The 11,643-nt window shown below is 38.2% G+C and overlaps 1 protein-coding gene across 7 annotated transcripts in view; it reads right to left on the bottom strand.

Moving 5' to 3' along the window:
- The window catches only part of MCU (mitochondrial calcium uniporter), a 233,712-nt gene that overhangs the window by 205,018 nt on the left and 17,051 nt on the right, over window positions 1-11,643 (bottom strand). For 2 of the 7 annotated variants that reach the window (XM_017518552.2, XM_037734920.1), the window contains exons 2-3: window positions 10,443-10,558; window positions 9,772-9,820 (exon numbers count right to left, since the gene is read on the bottom strand). The exons of 2 other annotated variants lie outside the window; for them this stretch is intronic. In XM_017518552.2, the coding sequence (XP_017374041.1) occupies window positions 9,772-9,798 (27 nt within the window). In that variant the 5' untranslated portion in view covers window positions 9,799-9,820; window positions 10,443-10,558. Of the gene's footprint in view, window positions 1-9,771; window positions 9,913-10,442; window positions 10,782-11,643 lie in introns of those variants that run through there. 3 more of the 7 variants (XM_017518554.2, XM_017518551.2, XM_037734922.1) reach the window with 3 other exon arrangements.

Genomic DNA, 11,643 nt, shown 5'->3' with positions numbered 1-11,643 from the left:
GTGATCTCGGCTCACCACAACCTCCGCCTCCTGGGTTCAAGCGATTCTCCTGCCTCGGCCTCCCAAGTAGTGGAGATTACAGGTACCCACCACCATGCCTGGTTAATTTTTGTATTTTAGTAGAGATGAACTTTCACCATGTTGGTCAAGTTGGTCTCGAACTCCTAACCTCAGGTGATCCACCCACTTCTGCCTCCCAAAGTGCTGGGATTACAGGCATAAGCCACTGTGCCTGGCCTACATTAATATTTTTAAAATGAAAATAGTATGAGCCAAGCACAATGGCTCACACCTGTAATCTCAACTCTTTGGGAGGCCCAAGTGGGAAGATCACTTGAGCCCAGGATTTAGAGGCCAGCTTGGGCAACATAGTGGGATTCCATCTCTATGAAAAAATTTAAAAATTAGCCAGGTATGGTGGCATATGTATGCAGACCCAGCTACTTGAGAGGCTGAGGTGAAAGGATCCCCTGAACCCAGGAAGTCAAGGCTCAGGGTAGTAAGCCGTGTTCGCGCCACTGTACTACAGCCTAGATGACAATGTGAGACCTTGCTTCAAAAAAATAAACAATAAACACCGTATGAAAGTTATTTAAAAACCAGCTAATTCAACCATCCAGATGCCCCAAAGATTCATTTATTCAACACTAAGTGCTTATTTTTTGTAATGAACTAGAGAAAAGGCTGGCATCTCCTTTCCAATAACAAATCTAATAACAAAGAATCCATCTATTCCCAAGGATGTCCATTCCATTTTGAAGCTGATCTAATGAGAGAAAAGTCTTCCATATGCTGAGCTGTAATTTGCTTCTCCATAAAGAGAAAGAATGAATCTAATCTAACCTTCATCCACATAGTTGTCTTCAAATATATTCAGGACTAATAACTGTGTTTACTTGGGAACATTTACAGATAGTTCCCTACTTTCATATATAATACAGCCCTTTATATGTCCAGATTCAGACTTAAGGGACTTAAAATGTTAAAAAGTGACAAACCTGTGTTAGGGGTTGGGGTGAGGGAAAATGCAGCTAAGATCACAAAGGATTAGTTTCCCTAATATATAAGAGCTCCTACGAATTACAAAGAAAAAAAACAACATCTCTATGAGTTTTAAAAGATATTTAAAAGATGCTCAACTTAACGTATACAAGAAATACATATTAAACCTACACTGAGATACCATTTTTTCACCAGTCAGAAAGTTTAGTACCACATTGTGTTGGCAAAGGTGTCAGCAGGTAGTAATTCTGATACATTCTACTTTTTTTTTTTTTTAGATGGAGTCTTACTCTGTCACCCAGGCTGGAATGCAGTGGCGCAATTTCGGCTTGCTGCAACCTCTGCCTCCTGGGTTCAAGTGATTCTCCTGACTCAGCCTCCCGAGTAGCTGGGATTACAGGCGTCCACCACTATGTCCAGCTAATTTTTTTGTATTTTTAGTAAAGATGGGGTTTCACCATGTTGGCCAAACTGGTCTTGAAACCCTGACTTTGTGATTCGCCTGCCTAAGCCTCCCAAAGTGCTGAGATTACAGGTGTGAGCCACCACACCAGGCAATACCTTCTACTTCTAGGAACATGTTCTATAAACTCATACACAAGCAATGATGAATGCACAAGGTTATTCACCACAGCAATGCAAATAACTGCAAAAGACTTGGAAACAACATAAATGTGTAACAGGGAATTGATGTTTTTTAAATATACTATATCCACATAACTATATTAAAGAATCATAAGCTATTTCCTAACATTCTTGATGAGCAAATCTAGAGACAAATGAATGGGCTTTCCAAAGACTTAGAAGAATCCAAAAGTTTGTGTTAAAAGTTCTCAAAGATACCATCTGAAACAGATAGACTTTAAAGATGTTCTGAATAACATTATTATAATTTGTGGCTGTTACTTGTGAGTGTACAAGAACACGGTCAGGGCAGTAACCTATTCTATTTGCAAAGCAACAAACTACAAACAAACAAAAGACATCAGGTGAAAATGAGAAAACAATATTTCCCTTTAAAATTCTCAAATGTGCTACCAAAACCAAAATATATTTTGAAAAGCATATTGCAAGCACAAATATTGATACAGTCACTCTGGAATGTTATGCTGCCATTAAATGTGAATGACAAGTTTGTTAAATACTTGGTATAATGCTGAGCAAAGGAAGCAAAATATAGTTACATGGGTTTTCTCCCTTGAGTCATCTTCAATGGTAAGTTACATGGTTTTATGTTACATATAAAAATGATCTATTCCTTTATGAAAGCAAGATGAATCCCATTTAAAAAATGTCTAGAAGAAAATACATAAAAATGTTAACAATGGTTGTCTCTGAGTAGCACTTTTTCTTTCTATTTTTCTGTACATCTCAGTTTTCTATGATAAAAGATTTAGTACTTTTATCATAAATAATTTTTTTAAATGAATGATTCTGAATATGTTAGAAAATAAGAATCACAGCATCATATATACAAACAAAAAACTAAGTTTATTAACTTAATCTTTGTTCTCTCTGACAAATTTGGCAATTTTTAAAAACTTAATTGCAGGAAAAAAAAACTAGAAAATAAACATTTTTTAAAGATAACAGTAACAGAACAAAGGGAATTAAGCTTTGATAAGGAAAAGGGACTTTTTCTCCCATGTCCAATACTCTTGAGGAAAGAAATAATGCAAATTTTAGTTAAAATGTCACACAATAAAGTAACAAAAGGCCTCATAGAAAAGGAAACAGACTTTTTCTCTATTTCTTAATCATCTATGAAAAGAAGTAACAACTTTAACTTCAAGCTACTCTCTGACTTATAAATCAAACTACCCCCAAAAATGGGTTATTATAGTTACCCCTGAAAGATTAATTTTTAAAAAGTAACTATAGCTGTCAGGTTTTCATCTCTGATTACATTAGAATTTTGCTTGTAAAAAAAAGTTAAGTGCAAAAAAAAAAGAAGAAAGTGGCAACAACTACAACTCAATCTTGTTGCCTCATTGCAATGTTGGCTACGCCTAGACTAAGTCAAGCGGAAGGTTAAAGTTCCTTAATAAAATAGAAAAGAAAAGAAACAGCCGAGGTTAAGAGGAAAAGGTGGCATCTAGTTCTTAAAAAGTCATATACCTTTTTTTTTTTTTAGACAGAGTTTTGCTCTTGCTGCCCAGGCTGGAGTGCAATGGCACAATCTCAGCTCACTGCAACCTCCACCTGCCAGGTTCAAACAAATCTCCTGCCTCGGCCTCCCAAGTAGCTGGGATTACAGGCACCTGCACCTTTTTAAAAATACAATAAATCAGTAAGTTATACTAATTGATACATTTTACTATTTATACTAAAAATTCCTTATAAACCCACTTTATATTCAAATAAAATGCATAAATTCCATGTTCTCATTACTTAGCACAGATCTTCAAACCCACAATGATGTTACTGTGAGAACAATACATTACCAAACATACACTTAACCATAAATACTGTTGCATTCCCCATGAGGAGCTTAAGCGAATAGTAATTCAAGTTGCAATAACCAATAAGAATCCCAAACTGATTTGTTTATACATATCACAGATATTTTCATTACAAACAAAATGAAATGCTTCTTTTTAAGGCTCAACAGCAAATATAACCATTATACCCACCCGCAGAAGACACAGCCTAGAAATAGCAGTAATGCATCACTACAGCAAGGCATCAGACAAGTACAAAAACACTGTAGTGTATATTAAAATCATCTCCGAACAACAAATAAAATAAAAATTTCATGCAGGGAGATCATAGAAGACCTTACTGAGAATACAATATTTGAGCAGACACTTGAGGGGGATAAGAAATAAGAAAACCTGCATATATTCAGGAGAAGAGCATTCTAATGACAGAAAACTGCAATGCAAAAACCCTATGATGTGGATGCATGTTCAGCATGCTTGAGGAATAGCAAGGAGGTCAGTATCACAAAATGGAGTGGGCAAGAGGGAAAGTGGCAGCAGATGGGAGTCAGACAGGGTGCCAAATGTTCAACAGTGATGTGCTGAAGGCGATGCTGGCTGGAGACCAGATTGCTGTACATTCTAGAACTTTGAATCAGCCAGAGTGGGAGTAATTATACCAGGAAAACAGGCAAATGCTACAAATCAGAAGCTTTTCCACCTCCAGAGAGTCAGTTTATCGTCACTACCTATAGGCCATTTGAAGAACTTTGTCTTTTACTGAGTGAGATCGGAAGCTACTGGGTAAGTCTCCTTCTGTGTGAAGTCACCATTTCCACTACTGAGTTACAACCACAGGGAAGAAAGGACAAAAGCAGGGAGACTAATTAGGAAGCTGTTAATATAATCCAGATGAGATACACTGTTAGCCTGAACCAAAGAGCCAGTGGTGAGACAATGAATTGCTTACTTCTCCCTGTTGTGAGACACTGGCTCTTTGGTTCAGGCTCTAGATACAAAGAACTATTCTGATTTGGAACAGTACATAGCAACAATTACTAAGCTTCCTGTCTAGAAAACAGTATCTAACTCTAACCTAAACATGTCATTCCTAGTCTGAATTAAGACTGTTAGTTGGATGTATAAAGTACTTCAAGAAGCTCAAATAACCAAGTGTCTTAGATACACATTACGTATCTTCAGCTATTAAGGATTCTATTATCATTTCAACTGATCAACATATACATTTAGTAAGCATCTACTACATTATAAGACACTGCAAAGAATACAAGTAAAATCTATAATCCAAGCCCTTTCCTCAAGGAGGAGGCTACAATCTAAAGTTTAAACTAAATCTATCTATAAAAAAAGATAGATTCAAAGCAGTGAAAGTAGAAAATGTGTGGCAGGGCTAAGGAGTATTCTATAAATTGGAGACAGGGAGGAAGAAATCACTGAACAGATGGGACTTGAGCTGTGCCTTGAAGGATGGGTAGAGTGAGATGATGAGAAAGGGACGAACAAACAAGTAAGGGCCTAATAGGCAGTGGATCTGCAAAGTGAAAGAGCTAAGACAAAGGTGGGAATGTACCTGGTGATTAAGGAGTAATCCGCTCACACCATTCAGGAGAATGGGGAAACACAGGTTACAACTGGGAAGTATGCAGACATATACCTGAATTCCTAATTCCATCACTTACTAGCTTGGGCAAGTTACATAGAACTTCCTGTCTTTATTTCTTCAGTAGTAGAAATTATAGTTCCTACTTTACAGGACTGTTGCACAGAATAAATGAAATAAAATCATATACGTATGGCATGTCACTGGTTATCAAAAACATTATTGGCCAGGCACAGTGGCTCATGCCTGTAGTCCCAGGCCAAAGTGGGAGGATTGCTTAAGGCTAGGAGTTCAAGACCAGCTGGGCAACCTAGTGAGACCTCATCTCTACAAAAACAAATTTAATTAGATAGGCGTAGTATTTTGTGCCTGTAGTCAGTCACATCTACTCAGGAGGCTGAAGTGGGAGGGTCACTTGAGGCCAAGAGCTCAAGACCAGCCTGTCCAACACAGCAAGGCTGCCATCTCAGTCAATCAACTAATCAACCAATAAAAATTCTTGGGAAGTGGTGATGATTAATGGGTACAAAGTAATTAAAAGAATGAGTAAGACCTAGAATTTGATAGTACAACAGGGTGACTATAGTCAATAATAATTTAACTGTATATTTTTAAATAACTAAATAATATAACTGTATTGTTTGTAATACAAAGGATAAATGCTTGAGGTGATTTATCCTCAAGTCACTGGAAAAACCAAAAGTGACAATAAGAAAAGTCACAAAAAGGGCTCTGTTTGGGAAAAACACTCTAAATTCTGGTTATGTGTGAAGTGATATCTTAAAAGCCAAAGAACATGTAAAATACACACACATGCAAGACTGCAGCTCACTTGCTGATATAACAATCAGTGGGAAGGAAAACATACCAGCACTCGTAAACACACGAATATTCCGAAGGCACAACTACTTGGCTGATCATTCTTTACTGTAGTAAAAGAATAGATGAACGTTTTGACTTGGTGACTCAAAATAGACCAAAAAGAAAAGATGTCCTCCTTTGGGGCATCCCAAAAACCTGGTTACAATAAAAAGACATTATTAACAATAGCTACTTTATTCTTCTTGTAACACAAATAAGACTGTTAACAGCTCCAGTAACACAATAGTGTCTTGATAAGCCTATAATTCTGAGAGCATATATTCTAAAAGGTTCATTTGTTCAACTGGTTCTCCATATATCCTTTAAATGTTAACAGTGAAATGTTGTGATTTTTCCAGAATTGCTAATACTTTTAATACTTTTTGTATATACTTTTTGAATAACATGCAAATGAAAAAGTGTAAACTTGATGATTTTTCACAAAATGAACCCACCCATGTAACCAATGCTTAAACCAAGAGACAGAACACTACTAGCACCCTGGGAACCCCCTTCATACCCTCTGTCAAATACTTTCCCCATTCTCCAACAATGGTAATCAACCTCCTGACTTCTGACACTATTGATTAGTTTTACCTGCTTTTGAATTTATATAAACGGGATCATGTGCTGTTAGTGTCTGGCTCCTTTTGTTCATCATGCTACTTGTGAGAACCATGTATTTTTATATGCAGCTATAATCTGTTCATTCTGATCACCGTTTAATAATCATTGTGTGGATATGTCTAAATTATATACTTATTCTACTGATTTTTTTTTTGTTTTGAGATGGAGTTTTGCTCTTTCGCCCAGGCTGGAATGCAATAGCACAGTCTCAGATCACTGCAACCTCCGCCTTCTGGTTTCAAGTGATTCTCCTGCCTCGGCCTCCCAAGCAGCTGGAAATACAGGCGCCCACCACCCCGCGCAGCTAATTTTTGTATTTTTAGTAGAGATGGGGGTTTCACCATGTTGATCAGGCTGGTCTCAAACTCCTGACCTAGTGATCCGCCCACCTCAGTCTCCTAAAGTGCTGAGATTACAGAAGTGAGCCACCTCACCTGGCCCCCTTATTCTACTGATGATGGGCACTTGGAAAATTCCAAGTGGACTGTTAGTCCTGCCATGAACATTTCCGTCCATGTCTTTTGGTGAATACAGACACATAATTCTGTTTTGTATAAATCTAGAAATGGAACTACTGAGTCATAGGGCATGCATGTGTTCAACTTTTGTAAATAACTAATGAACTTTTAAAGAAAAATATTTTAAAATCTTCATAGGGGGCTGGGTGTAGGGACTCACACCTGTAATCCCAGCACTTTGGGAGGCTGAAGCAAGCAGATCACCTGAGGTCGGGAATGTGACACCAGCCTGACCAACATGGAGAAACCCGTCTCTACCAAAAATACAAAATCAGCCGGGAGTGGTGGTGGATGCCTGTAATCCCAGCTACTTGAGAGGCTGAGGCAGGAGAAGAGCTTGAACCCAGGAGGCAGAGGTTGTGGTGAGCGGAGATCGTACCATTGTGCTCCCATCTGGGCAACAAGAGTGAATCTCTGTCTCAAAAAACAAACAAACAATAAAACTTCATAGGAAAATACGAATGATTAATAGATTCATCAGAAGGTACAGACTCCAAAACTACTTTCAGAGGAGAAAACTTATTGATGTAGGATAGCTGATCCCCATCATTCCCAAAGGAGGCAATTTACTTTAGAAAGTTTTCACCAGCAATTCACACATGATACTTAATAACAGAAGTAACCAAATCCATCTTGTCCTTTCTGAAATTGATGATGCTAAAATTTACAAAATAACAATTGAAGAGCCATCACTATTAATAAGTAACAATTTTTTTCCCAACATGTTACAGGAGAATATAAACATTACAAGTCCTAACTTTGCCTAGTATACTAATTTAAATAGACTCAGAAACTGAAGGAGACTTCAGAACTAGCCTACCTTCTACTTCAACAAACATGCTAATAAAAATTTGTTTAATCCAAGAACAGAAAAAGAACAGTAGGCAAAAACTAAGGGAATCTGAATACAGTATGCACTTTAGTTAATAATAATGTATCAGGACTGGTTCATTAATTGCAGCAAATGTACCAAAGTAATGTAATATGTTAACGATAGGAGAAGATGAAGGACATATAGGAATTCTGTGTATGATCTTTGCCATTTTTCTGTAAATCTAAAACTGTTCTAAAATAAAATTTATTTTTAAAAGTCCAATTAAAACTCTGCAACATAATCTGCAGATTGTGATACACCTGCTAAACTCCTTTCAGAATGCAATCCAGATGCACTTTAAAAGCTGTTAGACACACATACCCACACACACATACACAAATACACTTTCCATCTATGGTCTTAGATACATAGATATATGAGGAAAGAATTCTATCTATGCCAATTTTAGTTTTGCTCCTAGCTTCAAAATTATGAACAAGGCTCTAACTTCTTTTTTTATTCCATCTAAGCCAAGCTTTCTGAGTATATACTATAAGTACTTAGTGAATCATTAAGAAGCAATCCCCTAGTTATCTTCAAACAATAAAAGCATCCAAACTCCAAGTAAGACCCATACTCTCACAACCATATCTTTGTAGTTCAAATCATCAAGTCTTTGCTTTTACTTTCGGTGTGGGGGAGTGGGTGGGAAATAGCCTTTGTACCTTTCAACTAGTAGGGAAAACAAGAATCCTCTAATATGGTGTGAGATCTAGTGAAAGGAACCCTAGGAAAGCAGGCAGGAGACCTAGCCTCTGGTTTCAGTAGTAGGATACTAACTTGCTCTGTGATCCTTGAATAACTATGGTCCTCAATTTCCATTACCTTGAGTGGTATTTTAACTATAATAATTATTCCATGAATCTGAAGGTCCTTTCTCTCTTTTCTTTCAGAAACAGGGTCTTGCTCTGCATCCAGGTTGGAGTACAATGGTGTGATCACAGCTCATTACAGCCTCAAATTTCCTGGACTCAAGCAATCCTTTCACCTCAGCCTCCTGAGTAGCCAGAAATACAAAAGCATGGTACCATGCCCAACAAAATTTTTTTTTAATGGGGCCTCACTATATTGCCCAAGCTGGTCAGGCACTCTTGGACTCCAGCGATCCTCACAACTTGGCCTCCCAAAGCATTCAGATTACACATGTGAGCCATCATGCCCAGCCTATGAACCTTTAGAGAATCCATTAATAATAATATCCTGCTACTGAATGAATGCCTACACCCAGTGAGAAAGCAAAGAGAAAGACAGATAAGAGTCAGTGCGAAAGAGAGAACATAATGAATGAAATAAAAGATAAAGAAGCTGGACTGCTGTCATAGCTTTCCATTTCATTAACCTTGTATTAGTAACCACACCACTATACATACTGCAAATATTTACTTGCTAGTCAGCATTATGACACAGGTCCTGGCTTTCCTGGTTTTCTCTTTAGAAGCCAATTTGAAAACAACTGTGCTTCTAGCAAGCTTATTTCTAAACACAATTTGAAGTTTGGTCTGCCTCTAGTAGGAGTTGGCAAATGTTTTCTTAAAGGGCCAAATAATAAATATTTTAGGCTTTATGGACCATATAGTCTCTGTTGTAACAACTCAACTCTGTTGTTACAGTGCCAGGGCAACTATAGACAATCTGTAAACAAATGGGTATGTCTGCATTGCAATAAAACTTTGTTTACAAAAATCAAGCAACCATTTAGGCTACAGTTTGTCAACACCTGTTCTACAGTAACAGGGGGCAGAAAAATCAACTGGCAATATAGATTTCATAAAACCACATGAGTTCACACCAAAATAAACTGTTTTGCTTGCAGGGAGAAAACGCTTATGAATCATGATCTTCACATACCTGCGAGTGTTCAAGTTTCCCCTGCATGAACAGGTCACATCACCAATACCTAAGACAGAGCAGGAAAACACTCTCCCTTACATGGTTGTTATGACATACAGGGGATGTGTTAATTTATACAGGCAAATTTTACAGGATGACCTGCAAAAGTAAGATACCAGGTTTTAGCAACTTTAGTGATAAACACAGAAACCTATACCTGATTAACATCAACTTTTACTTCTTCCATATATTAAGCCAAATTAATTAAAATAAACGCCAAGATCATTGCCTTTCCTAGGAGAGCTGCCCTGTCTCCACGCAATCTGGTTGGTTTATACCAGCAAACCGTTGGTCATCCATACCCTATTAAATTTCCAGGAGGCAGAGTAACTGTTTGAGATAGCATAGCTCTGATTTATTGGGGTTGTTCACCAATATGGTCTAAGCAGGCTAAGATCAGATCTATCATCCCTTAGGGTCTACCATAGTAAAAATATTCCATTGTGCAACAGTCACCTCACTAAACTTAGCCCCATGTTAGCTACCAGGTGTTCAACAGCAGGCTGGAGCAAAGAGCCAGCCCACAAGGATCAAGCAAGTGCCTTTTTAAAAACTAATCTTAAGAAGCTCCTCTACATGGCTTTGCAAAGTAAGCAAAAACCATGCCAAATAGTAAAAAAGGCACTTACTTGACTCCCACAGGCCAGCTCCACACTCTAGCAGCTAAGATGTCACTGGCATGGTACATGGAGAGTGAGGTGGAAACGGTATCTTGCCAATCACTGTAGGAATGGTAGTGAAAGACCTAAAAGAATAGAAAAAAGTAAAGTAAATGTCAAAGATAAAGGCCTGAGCCTGCTAATGTGGGTACCTCAGGATATAATGCCAAAGAAAAGAGAGTCTAAAAAGACCTAGTTTAGGTCATTCTTAGCCACTAATTATTGCAGTGACCCTTAGGACAAGAGAGCACTTTTATAAGAAAGAGCTGTAATCTAGAATAAATCTAGATTAACTCTAAGAAACTCTGGAATACTTTTTTCAGAAATAAAGTATTAAATATTTGGACTGGGCACAGTGGCTCAGGCCTGTAATCCCAGCACCTTGGGAGGCCAAGGCGGGCAGATTGCTTGAGGTCTCAGGAGTTCGAGACTAGCCTGACCAACATGGAGAAACCCCGTCTCTAATAAAAATACAAAATTAGTCGGGCATGGTGGCACATGCTTGTAATCCCAGCTACTCAGGAGGCTGAGGCAGGAGAACTGCTTGAACCTGGGAGGCGGAGGTTGTGGTGAGCTGAGATCCCACCATTGTACTAAAGCCTGGGCAACAAGAGCAAAACTCTATCTCAAAAATAAATAAATAAAATGTTTGATCATCAGATGATAAGCTCAACAGATATAAAAACTGGGAGTTAGCTGGGTGTGGTGATATGTGCCTATAGTCCCAACTATTCAAAAACCCGAGGCAGGAGGACTGTTTGAGCCCAGGAGTTCAAGACTAGCTTGGACAACAAGCAAGACCCCATCTCTTTAAAAAAAAAAAAAAAAAAAAAAGATTCAGGCAGATCTGAGGTAGCAACTTGTAAACTAATTCTTTTAGAAATATTTTTAGGGTGAAGCTCAGTGGCTCACACCTGTAATCCTAGCACTTTGGGAGGCTGAGGTGGGCAGATCATGCAGTCAGGAGTTCAATACCAGCCTGACCAAGATGTTGAAACCCCATCTCTACTAAAAATACAAAACTAGCTGGGTTCAGTGCACCTGTAATCACAGCTACTCAGCAGGTTGAGGCAGGAGAATGACTTGAACCCAAGGGGTGGAGGTTTCAGTGAGCCAAGATCGCGCCACTGCACTCCAGCCTGGGTGACAGAGTGAGACTCCATCTCAAAAA

This window comes from Cebus imitator, unplaced genomic scaffold, assembly GCF_001604975.1.
Source record: "Cebus imitator isolate Cc_AM_T3 unplaced genomic scaffold, Cebus_imitator-1.0 Scaffold686, whole genome shotgun sequence".
Taxonomy (NCBI): Eukaryota; Metazoa; Chordata; class Mammalia; order Primates; family Cebidae; genus Cebus; species Cebus imitator.
The sequence above is the reverse complement of the archived record's forward strand: the minus strand, read 5'-3'. Positions and strand labels throughout refer to the sequence as shown.